The 22,101-nt window shown below is 37.3% G+C and overlaps 1 protein-coding gene across 1 annotated transcript; it reads right to left on the bottom strand.

Annotated features, from left to right (window-relative positions):
* Nucleotides 1-4,090: 4,090 nt before the first annotated feature.
* On the bottom strand, nucleotides 4,091-20,492 carry LIPC (lipase C, hepatic type). The gene is made up of 8 exons (XM_026084019.1): nucleotides 20,280-20,492; nucleotides 18,761-18,940; nucleotides 16,098-16,215; nucleotides 12,888-13,121; nucleotides 11,419-11,661; nucleotides 7,934-8,054; nucleotides 6,997-7,215; nucleotides 4,091-4,202 (listed from the first exon to the last, which is right to left on the bottom strand). The coding sequence occupies exons 1-8, from the start codon at nucleotides 20,490-20,492 to the stop codon at nucleotides 4,091-4,093; spliced, it is 1,440 nt and encodes a 479-aa protein (XP_025939804.1).
* Nucleotides 20,493-22,101: the final 1,609 nt, after the last annotated feature.

Here is a 22,101-nt window from a genome sequence, read left to right as displayed (position 1 = left end):
GCCAAGTCCTGCCAGCTACTCTTTTCTCGTTCTTAGGGCTGTGTTTGTTGCGAATGGCCTGCTTAGACATCTGTTTCCCTAGCTGAGAAATGTATGCTTTGATGTAATCAAAGCATATTTGGAGTTCCTTCCTACCAGTATTTTTTCCCCATGGCTTTTATATATTTTTATATATATGTGTGTGTGTGTGTGTGTGTGTGTGTGTGTGTGTATATATATATATATAAATAGAAGTACTTCCCCTCATTACCTCCATAGCAGCGTCAGGGCAAAAGGTATTAAAATAGTTAAAGCAGAGCCCTTCTGCAAATCAGCACCATGAAATGTCTTTTTAGGAACTTCGAGGGGTTGAAAGGGAAATCTACGTCTAAGCATTTAAAACACAAATTTTCTGTATATTTTTAATGTGTTTTGAGGGAGGCCAATGAGCGTACAAATAGCTTTTATTTTTGTTAACTGATATTTGACCTAACCATCCTTGGTTATAGCTATTCACTTAATCGTTTCACATTTCTTAGTGTTTTATGCATTAAATGTCTTTGTTTTGTGGAGAAGGATGTATAGTCAGAATTGGTGTGAATGTGAGAAGGGGATAACAAACTCCTTTTAAACTATGAAGTTTTATCTTATTTCAAAAACAATAGTGACTACAAATCAATGATGTAGTCTGCCTTCTCATTAATATTCAAAATTGTTGTTTTAAAAAAAGAGTTTTTAGTTCTGAATAATGGAGGTTCAATATTACACAGAGGTGATTAAAAGCGTAACTGTTTTTCGGCATTCTCAGCTGTACTCGGAGAGGAGTAGGGTTTTGTTGCTTGCCAAGTCTAGGCTTTGTTTGGAGCGCGACAGTGACAGTTCCAGTGAGCATGAAGTGAGGCACCCTTAAGTGCTTGAATCACAGGTAGGACTTTAAATTGTTTCATGTTATGTTATATCTGAAACTGTAATACTGTTTAAGTACCTGATGCTACAGTTTAGGTTTTATTTCACTTTGATATCATTATAAATTGGAATAATGACTTTCCAATACGCTGGGATATATTTGGACATACGATTTGTGAGAAATGACATCAGAATAAAGTTAAATATGTTGCTTCATATTTGCGAGAGCATTCTAAGCTTAAACATTCAATGTTGTTGCTCTTAATTTTCCTATCTGACAGTCTGTATAAAAGTTTGTTATCTGAGGAAATACTGGCTTGTTTCAGTTGAACTCGAGAATGTTTGGTTTTTTCCCCCAAAACTTTAGTCCCCAAACTGCAGTATCACCACTGTTTGGGTTTCAGCACACTCTGTAGAGATTTCTGACCTTTCTTGATCACCTGCTTTTCCTGAACTAATGCTTTCAACCCCCCCCCCCCCAAAGTTAGGATCCCTTTATCTGCCTTCTTACCAAGTAAGTGGTAGAACTATTAAATGCTAATCTTACTGCCTGAAATGTTTCTAAGTGTTTTGGGGTGTGTAACTGCAGGAAAATCATGACTTAGTCTCTGTTGTGCTGTGAATATGTGTATTGCATCATATGAATCTGGTCAGAAGTTGCTGAGTGCAGCACAGCGCTAAAGCTGTGGCATCTGCACTGGAGAGGAAGCAGAGTCCAGCTCTGTCTAGCCTTTGCCTCTTGCTCCGTTGCCCTGCACCATCTTCTGACCAAAGCCTTTCTCTGCAGGCTGGGTTCCTGTCAGGGAGCTTACAAAGTTCATAGCTTGGAAAGTTGGTGTTAACCAATGATGCAGGTGCAATTAAAAGAGACTATTTCAATTCTACTAGAAATACTCAGACCAAAAATTATTTTATAAACAAACAGCCCTGAACATCAGCAACAGAAGTTGTATATTTTTGCTTTTTCCCAAAGAAAAAAATGAATTCTGGAAACAATCTAGGCAGATGTATTGTTTGAGTTAGAGACGCAGAACATACATGGATGATGTTTCTCGTTGTGCTCTCCTCTTGAAAAACCAAAACGGCATCAGCTGCCCAGGAAGATGGGCACGTTGTCATTTGCTCCCTGTCTGTCGCTCTTTATGGATGTACTCCGTTTTAACTTCGTGCCTGAAGAACAAGGCTGTCCCTAGGTCACGAGCAATTGATTCTCTCCAGTGGATGCTTCCAGTTCCATTAATAGTAGCTATAATCGTCTAAAGTCTTGTATTTACCTAGCTATTTCAGAGGTATTTACACTGAAGTTTCCCTCTTTGTGTGCTCCTGATTTGACTTTTGGCTATTGTACCAAGGGATTTTGAATAATTAAAGTGCTTGTAATATACTCTGTGTTTATATAAAAGAGCTTTAACAAAATAGGAAATTTGAGTATAGGGGATAGCAACCTTGAGTATGGAATTCCTCACTTAAATTGTATATTTTTGACATAGAAAGCAGAAATATTATTAGGGGTGAAAAAATTAACTTAGCTTTTGAAAAATGCTTTAGCAGAATTTTTTTTAAAGCACAAAACTTAGTTTTCACTGAAGATTTAAAAAAAAAAAAATTTTTAACATGGAATTTGCATCCAACTCTAGAATGATTTTTTCCTAAGGAAGATGGTACTCCAAGTGGCCATTGTATATATCAGATCAGCTTCTGAAATTTGCACTTCAAGGATAACGAGTACCTCATTTGCAAGGTAAGTATGCTTCAGTTTCCGTCATATTTAATCAGGCTTTCTGTTTCTGTATTGATTATTCCTGTTTATTTAAATGAATAGTAGCTATTTAAAAAAAAAAAAAAAAGCTTTTTAAAGTTAATATTCTGAATAGTCAGCAAAGATGCCTACATCCCACACTTGAACACTGTTCATTGCTTGCAGGATTGCTACTTCTGCTTAACTTGTTAATTTGTCTTTTTTTTTAGTTAATCTCATTTTAATCCTAGTAACATCTGTATATTTTGATTCGAAATTCTGTGTTATGTTGGTATGGAATATATGCTTTGCTCCAGGTTTTATGACTATCTTAAACTTTTTAAATCTAGAACATTTAAAACAAATTGCATTCAGAATACAGAGTTGTAGAAACATAATTTTTAATGAATCTTGTGCTTAGCATTATCAAGTGACAAATTAAATATTTTTATGTATGTATTTCTTTTTATTACCATATGTAATAACCAGAAAATAAAAATCACCTGAGACAATGCAGGAATGTTTCTTTATACAGTTTCTATTATGACATAGGAAACAACAGAATTCTGTATGTTTAAACTTTTAAAATTTACTTATATGCACTGAAGATGTCTAAGGGTTTTACCATTTTCCATTTATTGATGTAATTTCAAATCATGTTAAAAACTACTGTACAGTGATTTAAAAATCTGAAAACTCAGGCTTTACATATACAGTTTTTAAAGAAAGTTTACTGAACTTATTCGTGCTAGAATTGTGTGGTGTACTAAGCATCATTAAAGTAATTAAATTATTAGTTGAATTAAAATAATTAATCTCGACATGTAACAGCAAAGCATTTTCCAATAGGACACACTTTAGCATTTTTAGGTGATGCAATTTTGATTGTCTTATCATTATAATGGTTAGCTCAGACATTTTCTACATTGAAAGCTTTTTTTGTTTTTGAAGGTTATAAAGTAAAAAGTTTGAACTATTTGTTAATTAAGTTATCTATTTGGAAATATTTTTTCCTATAAATTATTTAACTCCCCCTTCATTAGTAAATATATTAGAAAAGGTTTAACTGATATTATTCACTAGTCATGTTTCAAAGTGTTTAACTGGAAATGAGACACTTTTTTTCCCCTTAAATCCAACAAAATAAGTTTTCAAAGACTTATAGTAACGATTATTTAAAATAGTAATATTTCAATTTCTAATGAGCAGGTGGTCTTTCAAAGCTTTAAACAATCTAAATGTAACATTTGCTGCTGATAAAACTGCTAATTGATCGCTTTGAGAGTATGGTGGAATGAAATGCATATTTCAGTTTACTGTTGTATCACAAAATGTAAATTTTATATGTACTTTCTTCATTACCTCTGAAACTCTCGGGATATTTTAATTTGTGTAAAATAACTCTGTATTTTTAAAATGTTTTACTAGATGTATAGTATTTTGGTGAGTAGTTTTTTGTGTTCTTGCTCATGTAAACTTTCTGTTTTGTTTTGGAAAGCGATCTTCACATCTCACAAATGTTTTCTCTTGGGCTGGATGAAGGTGAATGTTGTCAATGCTTTGAGAACAAAATGTCATTCTAGAAAGAAAATACAACGTGTAAGTATAATGTTACTTTTTAGGGACACTCAGTATAAAAGTTTGCACTCTGTTCTGACTTTCATTTTCTTCATCCTGTCTTTACAGGAAGGTATCTCATTGGTTTTACAGGCTTGTGAGGAGAGAGATGTATCTGGCAGCCAGATATTAGGTGCAGAGTAAGAGGAGTGTGATTCCCATGTGCTGAGTACATGACTGCTCTGTTTCTTTTTGATATCATACACAACATGCTGTTCTGCTAAATTGTACCCTGTGTATTTACTGTGTATATTGTGTATGCACAATTGTGTATGCAAATTTATTGTGTATATGAATACCATGAGCAATGCGAATTAGTAAAGGTAAGTGCACATACAGAAAATACTATCAACAGTCTGTTCAAATTCTCAAGAAAGCACAAGACAACTGAAAAGACGTGTGTTTTCTAGTATTTTTGATATTTAAATTCCAAGCTTGCTAATTCTTAGATACATGGTTTCGGTCTTTCCAAGAAGACCAAAATCTACCTACCCTTTTTTTTTTTGAAGAAAATCTTTTCCTTGAGCATTCTTCATTCCTCCTTTCAGAATCACCTAATAATCTTTCATTCACCCCCAAGCATTACTACAGCATTGCAACAGTAGTGTTATTTACATTCTCAGATTGCACAGAAAGAAAACAGCATGTAATCAGCACATACTAAAATCTTGGCACAAACTCCCACTTCTGCTTACAGCAAAGATCTTCTAAAGAGCATTAGGTGTCTAAAGATACCCACATTATTTTATGATAGTGTAATAACTCCCCATCTCAGTTACCTCTTTACTGGGACTCCCTAAGTAGCACATAAGCAGAATTGGCTTGTGCCATGTTATTGACATATAAGCACTATTGGAGAATAGCTTTTTGGTTAGAAAAATGACTATATCTGAAATTCTTTCAGTCTGCATACCTTTCTTCTCAAGGTACAAAATCTCTTTCTAAATAGGGCTCTCTAATTTATAGTGTATACTATGCTTTAATTTATCTTGGCAGCTAGGTCAGTACTGATTTGGCATCACTGCTTTAAAAACAGCATAAGATGTAACAGAAACAGACTTATTTTTTATGGCTACAGCATACTGGAAGTGCTGGGTTAGGAGGAGGAAAATACCCACAAAATACATTTTCAGTAAGGACAAAAAGAACAAGTAAATACGATTTCCTCTCTCCCCCCCCCACCCCCCAAAGCCCCGGCTGGTTGCAGTATGAAAAATTCTCTTTAGATCACTTTGTCTTATTTGTCTTCTATGTCATATCAAGGAGATGCAGCTCTGCCAACAAGTACTGCTCCACTGAAAATCTGCAGTAGTTACAGTTGGTGCTGGTGAGAAAGAGATTCTAGCAAGGAAAAACACCTTCTGAGACTGAGCCACAGTTACAAGGTAAGACATGCTTTCTCATTAACCTTAATTAAAATGCTCATTTAAAATTTTTCAAAGGATTAAAGCTGTGGGGATCATTACAAGTTTTGTTATTCTATCTTCTGGCCAGAATTCCCCTGTGAGAATAACCAGTTTCAAAAGTGTTATTAATATTGCTGTATGTAAAGAACAGCACCACTCAGACTTGGTGGTCCAGTTCCAAAGCAATCAGCACAAAAAAACAAGAGACTTGACTTTGCATTCAGAAGCTTTTTCTCTGGAAAACTGCTGCATGGTGCTACTTCAGAGTTCCCTGACAAAATTAATGTCACTTATTTTTGAAAAAAAGCACAACCAGAGTGCACAAATGGTTGTCAAATACCAGTGAAGGTGTGGTGTGTAGAAGTATGGATTTTTTTTCTTCTTTTTCTCCCAGGACTGCTCAGATTCTGTTTGCCCACTATAGAAATTTCATCCTGTCTGTAGCTGAAATTTTGCTTCTGCAGTTTAGCACTCCAGGAACCTCTTCTACAAGGCTTTTTAGTTTGCACAGTTTAGTAACTCATTATCAACTATCAGAGGTCAGATTGGCGTAACATGAATGAGAGACAAAAATAAATGAAATTTATCATAAAACTGTTAACCTCTGTGAATGCAACGAAAAATCAGATTGATGACTGCTTAGTTCTGTGTGTGATTCTTCTGTTGTGGACTTTTAAGAATGATGTTACTGAGTTTCTCTATGAAGTAGCTATTGAAAGGCAAATAATTAAGATTTGGCATATTTCTGTAAGTAAGAATTTCAATTTTCATGGCCTTAATTTTGAATTCAATATATCTTGCATTGTCTCTTCTTTGGAATTTTGTACACTCCTTATGGAGTGAGATGAACACATTCTAAAAATAAGGAAAAAATTGTCATCAGTTGTGTAGTATGTTTCCACTGCAGTGCTCACTAAGATTCTTCCTTGGACCTGGGTCCTAAATCCTTCTCTATCCTCTATTCCCAAGTATCAACAAAACTTTGTCACCCAAGGTTACTCTGCCTTAAACTCAGATTAGTGGCAAGAGTGAGCCAGAACATAAGTGGTATTTTTACTCAAGCTGGTAATCCATCCACTTTGCAGAGGGCATGCAGAGGAAAACATGCTAGTTACTACTTTACACTATTCCTTTCTGACCTGAGAACAAAAAAATTCCTTTCACAAGTCACTTAAAAAATCACACAGCGTGAACTGAGGTGAAGAACCAGAAAGCCAGAAGCTGTACCTGGATAAATTCAGCATTGGTGTGACTGCTGGGACTCAGATGTTTGTATCTCATCTAGGATAAAGCTGTGTGCCAAATTTCTGTTTTATTTTTACAGAAAATTTGTGTTTTCATTACACTTACTTTTGCTGTGTTTCACCTGCTTTTACTCGTATCGTCTTCACTATAAGCCCTGGTCGACGGGTGCCTTTTGTCCAGGGAATTATAGTTTGAACTGTGTCCCAGATGTTTTCCCAAACTGCTGTTCCTTCCCATTTGAACTTGATCATTATTAGTTCACCAATATCAGTGTCCAGTGTGATGAGAAAAGAGTAAGTTTTATTCCCATTAATACCTTCAATTCTACAGAAAATAAAAACAGAATAATGCTATCTTAGTTAATACGGATTAATGTGGAGAAAAGAAATTCTTCTCTTTAAAACCAAAGAGGAGTCCTCTCCCTTCTCCAGGAGAACATTGATTTGTCTGCTTTTTCTCCAGGTAAGTCAAGTGGTGAAATATGACAACCTGCTAGAAAAAAAGCAGAAGTGGGAGAAACTTAGACACTTGGTAAAGCAGCAGCAGTTTCTGACAGCAATAGAAAAGCAAGGCTAGGCCTTTGTCTACAGGAGCAAAGGCTGACCCATCCTATTGCCTTTGCTTTTGTTAATACAGATACAGAGTCCTTCAGCAGAAATATCCTAAATTCTTTACCAGAATTACATCTGCTTCTATGTGTATATATACACACTATGTATTTGTGTTTTAATAAAAAACATGTCTTAGCCACGGCATGAGCTGAACATAACAGGACAGGATACTTAACATTCAGAGAACTTCCAAGATTACCAGGTTTATTTTATAGAGTTATTTCATACTTTTCAACTGTATGAGCATTGTGAAGTTTCATGGGTTTTAGGGGGTGTGGATGAAGAGATGACTTGGTAACAATTTCCTGTTCATCTCCACTTGATAACTGTACTAAAACAGTTCATTCATAGCATTATTACGTAAATGCTAAGGTACTAGAAATTGGCCTGTTTTCTCATTCATAAGATGGCATAAGGTATCAAATACTCACAGTGTGATGGGCAGGTTTTTGGCATCCTCTTTAGTGCCTGTCAGAGAGATGGTAAAAGTTGGGTCTACCTGCTTTTCTTGGATTTCATTGATGAAATGGATCTTGAACTGATAGTGATAGACTGTAGAAAAGAATTTGCAAAGTGAGAAGATGAATGGTCAAAGAAGCTATAGATTTGTCTGGCAAAAGAAATTTGCCCTTCAAAGCAGAAACTTGATTCACATTTTTATGTTATCTTTTAAACAGACTTGTTGCAATTAAAACATCAACATTGATTGTTGCTGTGCTGTATTATCCCTTAGGGTTTTAGAGCCCTGTTCCTCTATTTAAAGGAGGGGAAAAGAGGAAAGCTGGACAGAGTTCCTTTTGTAGGATAAAACATTATTTCTTGGGAAATATTTCAGCTTTTTTAAAATATAACTGAGAATTTCTGGCAAATCCTCCATCTAACCAGGGATGAGTCCTTGTGACTGGACATGGTTAGAGATGTATGATACAGATTGGAGGCTCTGTGCAGTGTTGCCAGCCTTTTTCTCTGAACAGCTAGAAAATCTCCCTGCAAAACAGATGACTCACAAACTTTCCTTGACTGCATAATGATACATTGTGCTTAACATGCATCTGTTAACAATATGACTTTGTTCAGCACATTGCTATAGAAATATGTCATTAGTGCTTTGAGGTTTGGTGGTTTGCAGAAGAAGAGTGTTTAGGAAAGTCTTTGAAATTAAAAAAATTTGAGAATAAAGAATGCCTGGGCATCATCACTATACTGATTATGAGCAGTTTGATATTTAGTAAATAAATAAAAAACCCTACAGTTAGAGGCCATGTGCACATAGATACTGTCAGCTAGATCTGAATGTTCAATGCTTACCTGCTTGGTGAAAGACAAGGGTTTGGGCTGTAGCAGTTTAGATTTACTATGGAAAAGTTATTGTTGAGTAATGATGTCTGTACCTTTGACCTGAAGATACCTGAGCAATGATGGCTCTTTATCTACTTTCAACACCAATATCAGATCTGTTATTTTCTAAATAACTTTTTGGTGACTGGCACTGCATTTTAGATACCACGATTAGGGCATACCGTTTATGTTTCTGATTAATCACTGTTACAGTCACAACCATATAAAAATAAAGCCAGGCGTGCAATGATATTGGAGATTTTCTAAAGCAGGTTGACATTACTCAGCTCTAAAATATTTCTACAGTGCAAAATGTGGTTTCGCTCTCTGCCAGCCTGCTTCTCAACAAAAATAATAAATTTAGATACTAAGGAACGGAACCAAAAATAATTTTTATTAACAAAGGCCGTAGAGTATCTGGGAAAAATTAGAGGTGTGTTTTATCCTTGTCACCTGGTCAAATTACACACAGGAAACCATTCTGTTAACCATTATTGCACTGCAGTTATCATATAGATAGGTGCTTTTTCCTCATTTCTTCTCACTCGTTTCACGCTTACCAGGTAATGTCACTTCTGAGAATGACTCCACTGAACTGTTCAGAGTAATCTTTTTATATATGTGCATAGATTGTTTTTTTGTGTAGCATGGGGACTTTTTGCAAAGGAAGGCATTTGTTAGAGAAGCTATCCCTTTTTGTTGTTGTTGTTTGCTAACATAATAACTAGGAAATAACGCCTTTTCTTTTGAAAAGGTGCTACTCAGCAGAAAAAAATATGGCTGGTTGTTTGCTGCCAACCACAAAGCAAACCTAATGAGGACAAAGTAGGCTGAGCTTGTTTACAAATCACTTTTATTACTGCTCAGTCTTGCTCTGAGCTTTCTCTATTGTAAAAGTTCGCTGTTACAGTATGTGTTCTAATAAAACATAGCCTCATTTTAAGGAGAAAGGTGAGAGCATATCTATGTAAAAACCTCTGGTTGACTTAGGGTCCCATCACAGCATTATTATAAATGTTAACTTCTTTGCAATAATTTTTTTTCTTTTGAAGTGTACTCCAGAACATAATGCCATTAAATTGAAAAATGAAATGTCAAGTTTTCTAAAGAAATGTGGAGGATTGTGAAGTATAATGCTGAGTTTCTCAGATTTCTTCTCTTTGTGCTTCAAACATTTCCCCGAGAGTGACAAAGATCACTTCATACCGATCGTCCCACAGTTGCTGGCTCGTTTTGGGACTTCCGTGAAAGGAAACTATTGTTTGGGCCACTGATATTTCGATATGTGCCATGAACACATCTATTTATTTATTTATTTATTTATTCAAAATCAGTTCCAAGAATAAAAATGCAGCATCTTTAAAAACTGAAATCAAAGCCACCAGAACATAATTTAAGCCTGTGGTAAAATATCCATCCCTGTGTACAGGGAGGAAAACGATACTGAGGCTCATCCTCGCTGCCCAGGCGCAGGAGCTGGAGGGCTGCACACCGTCGGAGCAGTGCACTCGCCCGAGTCTGACGGCGACCTAACTGTACCGAACCCAAATAAAAGCAGGAACTGTATGTGGTCTTTAAAATTTCGGAATTCTAAGCAGCTTCCTGTGGTGTTTTAAAACAAGTGCAAGAGATTTGTCAGATTCAGCTATGCCGGGTCTCTGATGGCTGAGCAAGACCCCGCCGGAGTGACTGCCGTGTACTTCGGAGCTGGATCAGTGGAAAACTCTCGGAGTTGATTTAAAAGTACCTCACAGAACAGTTTTTAGCTTCTCCGGGGGGGCAGCGCGCGGGCCGAGCCCCCCCCGCGCCGCGGCAGGCGGCGGCGGCCCCTCAGCGCGGCGGGGGAGGGGCGCCGCGCGGGGCCCGCGGCAGGTGGAGGGGCGCGGCCGCCCAACGGCCGCTGGGCGCGGTGGCGTCGCGCGCCCTCACAGCGCCGCGCGCGGCGCCGCTCGCTGAGGGGGTGCGACGCGCGTGAGGTACCGCACTGGTCGTCTCCCCGAGCTCAGGGAGAGAACTGGTGCATTGTTCTCTTGATGAAGTAATTTAATGGAGATCAAGCTCGAGTCGCTTTATTTTAGCGCTACAATTCGGTCCTATGGAAAATGCGTGCTATTCTCTTGTCTGTCTGTTGCTTGAAAAGTAATAATTTGTGTGTCTTCTCATAGACTAATTACAGACAAAATTTGGTCATACTCAGAATAAGAAGTTTTACAGGCCTGCTGGAGCAATTATGCTGCCTTTTTGGCTTGGCTGTAAGCCTGCATGCGTTATAATAAACTCAAACGGAACAATTATTGCAGGAAAATCCTGTCGATCAGGACCCAGAGCAGGTCAGAGGCCATCAATCCAGAGTGTGTGGTAAGTTTGCAACATGCTTTTTCCCATAGAAATACTAACAGCCAGGACCTTGATGAAAGGGCACGTGGGCAGCCTACCAGGACGCTCTGCTGCCGCAGCGGGACGATGGTCCCCGTAGATTTTATACGCGTTAGTAAACAAGTAAACAGGATCACAGAGCCTAGGCTTGTTCTCACACTTGGTTACCAGTCCGGAGACTGCGACAAGCGTTCCCACAAACCTTTGAAAGGCATATGCGCTCTGGTCTTCAGAAAGAGTCGTCTGCTTTTGGGGAGCCTTTCCTCTCGGATGTGGTAGCCCAGGGTGTTGCAGCGGCTCTTCCGGCAGCTCAGGCACATTCCTCGGTCGAAGGTGCTGATGTCGTTGCACCAGTAGGCTGTGCTTTGCTTGTCCTTGTGAAGCAGGGAGTCGATGAACAGGTGAACCGACCTCTCGTGGGCGCATTTCACAGTTTGAGTGATGCCTAGAAAAAAATCACAACAGAGCCTTATATGCCCTTGTTCCTATTTCCTATGCCAATTAGAGAGGAATACAGTAAGCAGCTTTGTATGTGTTATTGTTCTTTCCCCACTTTACTACTGAAACATCATGATTTTTGTCTCAGTAATCATACATGTAGCGATCTTTTAAAATGATCCAAACATTGCTGGCTGAACAATCATATTAGTAAAATTAAATAGATTGCCGTAATTTGCTGCTTAACACAGTATAGCCTGCTAGTACAAGACTGTAAATTTGTACCTTGATTTCATTGTCCTGGCTGCTCAGGTCAATATGAAATACAATATCCTGCTACATGCAATCTTTTCAGACTTTTCATGTATTAAATACTTATATATACATGAGAAATAAGTCTGTCTTTTTCCTTCTTTCAGTATCATCAAATTATGACAATTATTTTATTCTGTGTAATTGGGATGTATCACAGTGGACTGTTCTACATGTCTTCACTAACAATCTTTCTAGCTCATGCCTGGCTTCATTTTTTTCCATGAATTATCTGCTAACAAGTAAGGCCTGCTTTTTTGATAGTGTGATGATAACTGAGAAATTTTTGGCAGTGCAGTATGCTGGGTGAAAAGTACTTATTTGTGTTTTTTCAGTGAATCGTCACTGTACATCAGTGCCTTATCTCTGCAGTATGTTGCATCAATTTCTCTGTACATTTACATTTAGGTACATCAGAACTGGGCTTCTATATATAAAACAGCCTGGAACATTGGCAGTCAGGTCCTAGAGAGAGCATCATCTGCTGCACAGCTGAAGGACAGGGAGAAAGGTGAATTAAGGAGATGAGTAGTACAGCATTGTGTTTTATTTGATTTGAAATAATTAATTGCACACTAGATGAATCTGACTTAATTAGAACAAGTTTTCTCATTTCCTCTACCACCAAAACAAATACCTTTGAAATTATTCCAAAGTACTTGACAGCAGGCGGCTGCTCATGGCCTCATTTTCAGAAGTGCTAAGGAGCCAAATTTCTTACTGGAGTCAGTAGGAAAAGAGTGAGCTCAATATATGTAAAAGTCAGATAACCGATTTCTAGAAAAGAAACTGCCTCGCATACAATGGGAGATAATACTCCCACAGATACTGTTTTAAGTCCATAGAGATATGTAAAGTTTCCTGGAGATATTGTCAGTCCAGGTGCAATACTTCTTCCTTTTTTGTCCCGTTGGTTCTTACCAGTGATTCCGTACTGTGCAATGTGATTATACATATGCATGATGTGACAGCCAGGCTGAAAGGTGCCTCCGTTGGGGTAAAAGTCAAAATGGGCCACAGGCTGTTTGATGCCAACACTGAGACCCATGTGCTGCTTAGTGAATGTATGAATTGCATCTACAAAGTTTGCATCATCTGGAGATAAACGGTCTGTTGGTGACATTCCTTCAAACAGGGGACCAGCAGGGTCAAGGCCTGCAATAAATGCAATAATCCAGTTGTGATATAGTACAGATGGGCTCTTCTTTTACTGTTATGAAAGAAGTCTGTGATAAATATTAAAAAACTGACAGCACTGGTAATTTTACTGAAGTAATTTATAGAAACAATGCGAAGCACTTGCCTTGCAGAGGGTACATGGTTACACCAAAAGGTAAAGTAAACATAGACGCTGTAACTGCTACACGCACAAGGACATTGGCCCAAAGAGATAGATGTGTTTGTTATAGACAAACCATGCTCATTACTGCTTTGTCTCTTGAGGAATGTTTGCTTAATTTTGTTCTTTCATGCTCTAGAGGTCACACATTTCAGAGGCCCTTGTGAAGACAGCAGTCCCACAACAAGGTTGACTTTTAGCCCACATTTGGAATCTGAAGCTTTATAAAGCTTTACTTGTGGATCAAAAGAGTTCTATATCTGCTACATATTATTTATAATAACTTTTCAACATTAAAAGATTTAAGGCAATTTATTATTGTGTTCTGAAAAATAATATTCTGCTTGGGGAAGCCTGTTGGTTTTAGTTTACTAGATGCTTTTGTAAAGTGCTTTTGGGGGAACTGATTTATGAAAAGGGACTGCCCCTATAGTTTAAAGCTGCTTTTTGTCTTTGAGAACCAGTTTCTAAATTTCATATTCTTCTGTCAATACTATGGACTAATGAAATTGCGTAGATGTAACTGAACAAGACTGAAGGTATAGGCAATACAAGTAAGGATGCCATCCTGTGTGCCTTTATTTATTTATTTTTAATACTTTTAATCATTGTGAATTTCTGGAGGTTATTGTTAAAGTCTGAGTAATTTTTGCTGAAAAATAGATATAACTATTATAATATGTTCTAATGTTTTTATTTATCCATTATGATGATTTGATGTACTAATATGGTCTGAACAAGCAATGCTGGTGAGCTCGTGTCCTTGAGTGTATACACAGGTGTAATATCACAATGTGTGATATAAAATCAGCTTCTTGGCATGCGGGTCCTGTCACAAGAGCTGGTTGTATAGGACACACTATGGTATGTGACAATGAATCCAAGATCAGATTTGGGACTTCAAACTATTGTTGTGTCTGTCTGCCTTGCTCCTAGACCAGATTAAAGTAAAATGTTTTCCCTTTACAATTTAAACATTGTAGCTGATGCAGTCCTCATGTAAGATGCACTTTTTTATTTTTTTCTTTTAAGCTGTCGCTGTGCGTTAATGTGGTATTGTATGCAGTATATCAATAGCCTCATAAGTGTATTTTCATTGCACTCAATTAGTACAATTACAAAATATTACAGGAGGCTCAAAATGCCACTAGTCAGCACAATCAAGTGTTCTGGTTAACTTTTATGTTTACTTTAAGCATCTATTAGGAATATTCTAATGATATGCTTCTTGTAAAATATAATCCAGGACTATAATTTTGTCACAAGGGAATTGGCTTCAATTCACTGTAAAAGCAGTGTACCACAATTGAAAGCTCAAGCACAGCTAGATGATTTCCTTAATGTAATTTTCTTTTTAAAATGAGTTGCTAATGATGAAGATATTACTGAATGGGACTACTGAAGCTCAAAAGAATAGGTTTTGGGTCAGGATAGTGATTAAAGGAGATCCAAAATTGGTAACTAACCTTTAGTTTAAGGTGTTACTGGGAATGAATACAAGATAAATTCAAACAATATACAACTTGAATCTTTGGTTTGTTTTCTAGTCCCTGTGCTTGTGTATTCCATATGTTGTAGTTTGGATTGAGGTAGGGAAGATCATAACTAGAAATACTGTGAGACGCTACTTTATTTTGAAAAGTGTTTTCAGTAGATTTTCATCCTAATTTCTACCAGTGGGAGAAACTTCTAAACTGTGGCAAACATTGCTATTCAATAGCTATGGGGCTGTTGAGATTAAAAAAAAAAAAAAAAAAAAAAAAGGCAATACAGCTAAAAAGGAAAAGCATTTGAAAGTGTGCAGTGTGACTTTATCAAGCATTTGGACAATGTGTTTTTTCTGCATGTATCACTGCTAACTGCAGTTTTTCTGAAATAGCAGTAATCAGGTGGTGAACTGAGTGAACACACCTGTGTGTTGTTGCATTTCCCCAGCTTGAGACACCCCCATGATGCTGGTGGCAGATGCTGACAAGGCTATTAAACGGTTCTGCAGGTAATTTGGCATCTCTCCAAGGGGGGTGGCACGTAGAGGAAGGCAGCTTGGAGGGACATATGTTTGAACTTCAGACTATGCGTGGATTTAGTCTTGGTCATGTAGGGACGGAATGACAGGAAGCTTTTGTAAGTTTGTACCACCAAGTAAGTAAAAGGAGCTTTGTTTTAGGAAGACACTGAGAATCTGGTCCTCCAATAGCTCCTTTGGAGTTATTGGTCTGATCAAAACCTTGGATCTTATTTCCCCCACCCCTGGCATACAGGTTAAAAATGTGTTTGTGGGCTCTTCTAGATTATATCATATGAAACAGTCTTCCCTTAAGGGCATATTAGAGCTCTCTATCATGTTTTACTTATTAAAATATAGCCACACTTTTCCTTACTAAAATTTTCTCTCTACACATACAGGATGGTATTTACAGTCCATACAGTTGTAAACACCCTTCCATTGAAGCACACTTGCATACTCTCATTGAGTTTAAAGTGTTACAGAAGTAGATTAAGTTGCCCATGTGTGAGTATTTTACAGTTTGGAGTGGATGCTGTTGGAAAAGGAGACTACATACAGCATGGATTTAGCTAGAGACATGAGTCTGAAAAGAAAATTAAATACAAACCTTAGCCAGCAGCTATAATTAAAATTCCAGCATGAGCAACACTATCCGTGCGATTAATAAAAATAGCAATGAAGAGTTTTTAGTTTTAATGTAAAGTATATGTCAAATATCTATGTAACTTGAGCAAAGAAACTAGTTGGCTGTTATTTTTATTGAAGTTATAAATATTTTTTTTACCTGTAATTCTTCCGAGCTTGTTTGTACCACTAATATAACTGCCAGCAAACCCTGAAACATGAGCTCCTAGGCTGTACCCAATTAGATGAACCTTGCTTCTGGAAAATTGAATGGATTCCTGGAAGACAGCAGCAGCTTGATTTAGATGCAGAAAATGTGAAAATTAAACGGGCAAAACACTTATTACAAGCTAGGAATGCCATGAATTATAATACAAGAAATTTGTATGTTGATGCTGGATGTCAAATGAGGTGCATCAGTCACGCGCTAACTTTCCTGGCTGGCTGGCTGTTCTTTTCCTCTTTTTCGCACATCGGGAAAATACCATGCATTTGGGCACTGCTACTTATGTGCTTTGTTCAGGAAAACCATACATGAAGATGGTAGGATTTTTGTTGCTATTTTTTGCAAGTGATGAAAAGGTAGCATTGTTGTCTGCAACTTTCCTATGGCTATAACCTGGATAGCTATCCTTTAAATTCAGCATATAAAACAAAAAAAAACCCAAAGCCCCAAACTTTATAGAAAGTGTTGAAGGTGCCATTGCTTCTTTTGTCTGAGATACTAATACAAGCCAAATTAGAAGCCAAAGTATCACAACATTCATTAGACATGCTTAAGTGTAAGATATGGCAATGATGTTTCTTGGACTGGTTTGTACAAAACTGGGTATTGGATCTGAAACAAGCCTATTGAAGCAGAACTGACCTCAGGCCCTTCTCTCTATGTAATGAGTGCTATCTAGGTCTTAAGCCTTTCATGTGAGCTACAAGGCTCAAATTTTTTCTGACTTGTAAAGAAAAATATGGCATTTTTTTTCTTGCAGGAAAGGCAAACCTCTGTTTTCATTTCAATGTGGATATTGCCTGTCCCAGTGGAATCCCTTTGCAGCCTCTATACCTGTCTCTTGTGAAGATGAGGTGGAAGTTGTCAGCCTTTCTTTGCGGGAGGAGCAGCTCTTATAGCTTTCTTGACAGATGTTATTGAGCTAGAGATCATGCCCTGGTAACTCTTGGACTAAGAGCCCTAAGATTTGCTTTATTTTTATTCTTGATTAAAATGTTGCACAGCACTGCAGCTTTTGTTACTTCTGATGAGGATATTCCAAGTACTCTGCTGGGTGTAAGCAGAGGGAAGCACAGCAGAAAGACAGTCACGAGAGTTGGAAGAATTGGAATGAAGGGTTTTTACCATTAAATTCACTGGGGGTGCTTTTCAACAAAAGGGATGTTTACTACTTGAACACCCTCTCAAGTGAATTGAATACTCTGAAAAGTGATGGTCTATTTAAATCCTGCTACGTGTCATGGCGTAAGAGAAGCTATGTACAGTGCTGTAGCAAAAAGTCATTTATTCAAGCCTTGATTTGTTTACTGACACTGGAGAAATCACTGACTGTCATTTTTGTTGATGATGTGGTGTGTCCTCCTGGGAACTGAATGAAGTCCACCATTTGACTCATTCAATAATTAAACAGCTTCAATATGTGACTTTAGGTGTTCAGCAACTTAGACTACATTTGAACAAGAGCAAAGATTTCTTGTAATGTCACAAAGAAAAATGTTGACACTGGTTCTTCTGCCCTCTCCCTAACTGGGCACTGTATCTGATAACTTCTTCTACCCTTACTATTCCTGTTGAAAGCAGTTTCATTTTTCAATGATATTTGCTACAAATCTCTCAGCTTTGAAGTATTTTTCCCTTCCTCAGGCCTCACCATATTTAAATTAATGTATTCAAAAATCCTTTGTGAGGTAGGAAGTATAACTTCATTTCAAATCGGGGAGCTTGAATTAGTACCAGAGCTAGACGAAATAAGAGTTGCAAAGCATGCGTGATTTGTATGAGTGATTCTCATTCTAGTAGTTTGCTTTCTGTCTTGTCTTAAATAGTACTGGAGATCAGAGATCCCTTGCAGACTCCTGCGTATCATTTTCAAGTCTGGCACCTACTGATATAGATAGAACAACTATAAGACATGGCCACTGCTCCCTACATGGCAGTGGTTTTGATGAGTAGCCGCTATTCTAGCATGGCTCTGTACCCATTACTGCCTCTGTGCCATCTGTTATGCAATGTGTGACCTCTTAAAAGGTTTCCCTTTACACTCTGGATCTCCAAGCCATTGTTTTAGAATAATCTGTGGGGAACTGAGGCAAAAACTAGGCACAATGTCATGCCTGAATTCTGCATTAAACCCAGAAATAAAATACGGATCACAAACTCATTTCATTAAATTAACCACTTGCAAATGATAATGTGTGCACGCTTTCAAAGTGTAGGGCTCTTCCTCTGAGTTTCTTTTACTGAGTTCTGAACTTGAAGAATTATTGAATAGTTTTATAACTCAAAGAAAATGTCAGCTGACTGCACACATGCTAATGGAATGCAGCAAATGAGTAGCCTGAAATGATCTCACCTCTAAATACATATCAAAGTATTTCAATAAATAAGACTACTTGCTTTTCTCTCTTGTGTGATAAAATTTTTATGAAGTTATCTGAAAGTTTATGGAAGAAAATTTTGCAGTGTATTGAGGAAACATAAGTGATTTGAAACAGATTGCATTAACCAACATAATATTTCAGAACTGTGGTAGAAGCATAAGAAACAAGTAAATATCTGTTTCCTAAAGAAACACATTTTGTTTTGGTGACTCTTACCTCCAACCATTCCAGGAAGTCTGCTATCTCCTGTCCTATGTAGCGTGTATTCTGTACAGCTATGGGATAGTGCTGGTGAGCAAGTGTAAGCCAATCTGCAATGATCACATTGATTTGTTTGTGCTGAGACTTCAGAGCTGCTGCCATTTTCCAAATCCAGCCTTCTAATATCCCATCTACCTGTTTTGTTCAATAAAAAAAAAAGTGGAATTAAAAAAAAAATCTTTAAGAGAAAACAGTCCCTGCCAAACATTCCCTGTGAAAAGCTCAAGGAAACAAAAGCCAGAATATAAACAAGGAAGGTTAGTGCTGATTATTAGATTTTAGGGACCTCAGCATGTTTAATTGCTGAGAATCTTTGATTTTTCTGGTGGACAAAAAATTCATTAAGAATCAATATAAGAACTGTAAAATATTTTAGATCTTGTAATGTGAGCTCTATCAGTTAAATGATGTCCCTAAATATTTTTAGCCTGCCAGAGATAGTTGGTATTACTGATTTAGTAGAACATCCTAATCTCTTCTGGGCTTTTAACAGAATTTGAGAATCTCAAAGCCAGGTTTCCATATGTTTTCCTCTAAGAGCCCAACACTTCTGCATGTGAAATTAATGTGAAAGTTGACTTGAATGGCAACAGCCTGGGTCTGTAATTTGACTTTGAGGATGGTATAGGTTTTGAACAAATTCTTAATTGGGAAACTTGGCTGAAGTAGTCTATGGCAGTATTCTGTCCATAGTCAGCTCTGCTGTTATTTGTGTTAAGAGAGTTATATGTATCAAGGGTGTGATTCAAGGTTTCTCTGGTTGCATAGTTGCAGATGTACCACAAAGATGCCTTTTACCACCTTCCCTGATGACACTGGTTCTATAAGAATCAAGTGTCTGTTAAAATGACATGATTTCCTATCCTCCCTTTCATTTTCAGCTGAGAAGCTGATCAGAATTCCCTCTAGCATAGTACTGGTATGCATTTGAGTGAGGCTTTTTCTTGGTAGTTTTTTTGTTGTTGTTGTTTGCTTTTTTTTAACTTTTTAACTGAAAGCAGTTCAGTGATAATTCATTGATGCTGAGAGCTTTATTTTCAGCTGAAAAGCTTATAGAGAAGTTCTCCTTAAAGGCGTACCTGAGAGAGAGATGTAGGGAGATTGTGTGCACTGCTTTTCAATAAGTCTGTAAATATCTGGCAGTGAACATATCAGAGAAATGAAACTGGTATTCAGTCCTCCAGAGGCATAGCCCATTAATTCAGCTACTTGTTCGAACTGTGCTGGCTTTAAACCAGGGCTGAATCTAATCCCTGGCATGGGACTCCCACATGAAAAATTGCTTGTTGAGTGTTCCTTCAGAATCTCAGTGGGGAATATCCACTTTATTATTTCTAGCCATGACTGCTGCTAAGGAAATCCACCATCTTTCTAGTCCCAACCTTTCTTCTGAAGTTACTTTTTGCACCAGCGTAATGAGAAGGAAAGTATATCAAGTCAAATGTAGCTTGAATTAGAAAATGTATGTTCATACCGACCAGCCATGGACTATCATCACCAGAGGAAGAGAGGCATTGAAACTGCATTGGTCAAGAGTCTCCAACTGATTAAACAAAATCAAACAGCCTTCTTCAGTTCTGTCTGTATAGAGTCGAAATTTGGTTTCTAAGGTTTGCTGATCTTTCTTTGTTCTAGTGTGCTGATTCTGTGGTCCCAGTGCCTCTGAAATAAAATTCATAACAGTCATAATAGGATGGAATCTAAAACCTGAAGAAGTTACTAATGAAACACAGTCTAAGACAAAGTAAACTAGTATATGTAGCTATGTATGATTGCTATCTAACTACAGTTGGGCCTAAGCTGCAAAGTTTGGGTCAAAAAAAAGGGATCTTTTTCAAAGCTGACATGGTCTAGATGTGCACCTGAATCAATCTATTTGAGCAGTAACAATTATATGGAAAACATTGGTCTTATTGTAACAGTCCTGTATTGAATACATAGATATTGTAAAAGGTAGGTACAGATGTTGTGACTTTATACTGTTATTGCATGCATAGGCAAGCACATTCATAGGCTGTTAACTCTGCAGGGGAAGTTTTACTAATGTGCGTCTGCTACTAATTGCTGAGCAAGCATCATTACGCTAAAACAAGCATTTAGTCAAGGTTATAACTCTGCTTAGAGATTTAGGTAACTGCTTAAACTATTAGACAATATCATAACTGATTCTTTTTCTCTCAAATGCCAAGATGAAATGTTTCTGTACTATTTTTTTGTTGTTTATAAAATAGCTTGGTAGATATAGGACAGCATTTCCAGAATTGTCCATTAAGTACCTGGGATAGTCCCATGTGACTGGAGAACAGCAAAAAAAAAAAAAATCTATACTTAAGAGAACAGAGGCAGGGTGAATGAGCCAACTGTGGTTTCATCAACATTATGAATTTAGAAGGAAAACCATGAATATAGGGAAACTGTTGAAAAATGGGATAAAGTAAAATAGAAACTTGCAAAAAACACATTGTGACAAACAAACCTCGTACTGCTTTCTGGTAAAATTCCAGATTATTTAATTTTATTTGTCTGGAAATAATCTGTGTAATAAATCATTAGTTAAGCTACAGAAAATGGGGATTAGTAAGGGGAGGAAACTGTAAGGGAGTGATGAACTAGATGAATGAGAGGCTACAGTTCTTTGTGTTAAAAAGAAAACTTTTAGAGTGGAGAGATTTTGCTGATGGAGTTCCTTGGGAACTGGTTTTGGGGCTAATCTTGTTTTACTGTTTTCATTAATAAGGTAGGCAGAAAAGTACAAGACTGATAGAAGTTGGGAAGCATTTGCTAACGTTGAGACCAAAAAGTTAAACACTAAGAGCTAGGTGACCTTGAGAATACAGCAATAGAAATGGGTAGAAATCTCATGCTACAAAGTGCAAGGTCATACAGCTGATAAGAATTTCTCTGCAAATGGGGCTCATAAATTGGAAGTGACACAAGGGTAAAAAGACTTGGCTGTAGTAATAATAAAACTCACTATGAGTCATCACTGATTTGGCTGTGAGAAAGGCAAATATAATTCCAAGATGCATCAGGTAAGATGTTTTTGGTAGGAAAAGAGAACAATAATACTGATGTACAAGGCACTTATTACCCACATGTAGAATAGTGTGCATAGTTCTTGTTACTGTGTTCAAGTGACACCAATGTAAGCTGCAACAGCTGCTCAGCAGCACTGCTAAACTGGTCAGGGAAAAGGCTTTTGTTTTTATTAGACCTAACTAATAAATCATGAAATCTCCTTGGAGGGGAAAAGGGAGTATTTTCTTTGCTAGGAAAGAACTTGAAATGATGTCTGT

Source organism: Apteryx rowi, unplaced genomic scaffold (assembly GCF_003343035.1).
Source record: "Apteryx rowi isolate R43461 unplaced genomic scaffold, aptRow1 scaffold_624, whole genome shotgun sequence".
Lineage (NCBI taxonomy): Eukaryota > Metazoa > Chordata > Aves > Apterygiformes > Apterygidae > Apteryx > Apteryx rowi.
This window is presented reverse-complemented; position numbering and strand designations above follow the sequence as displayed.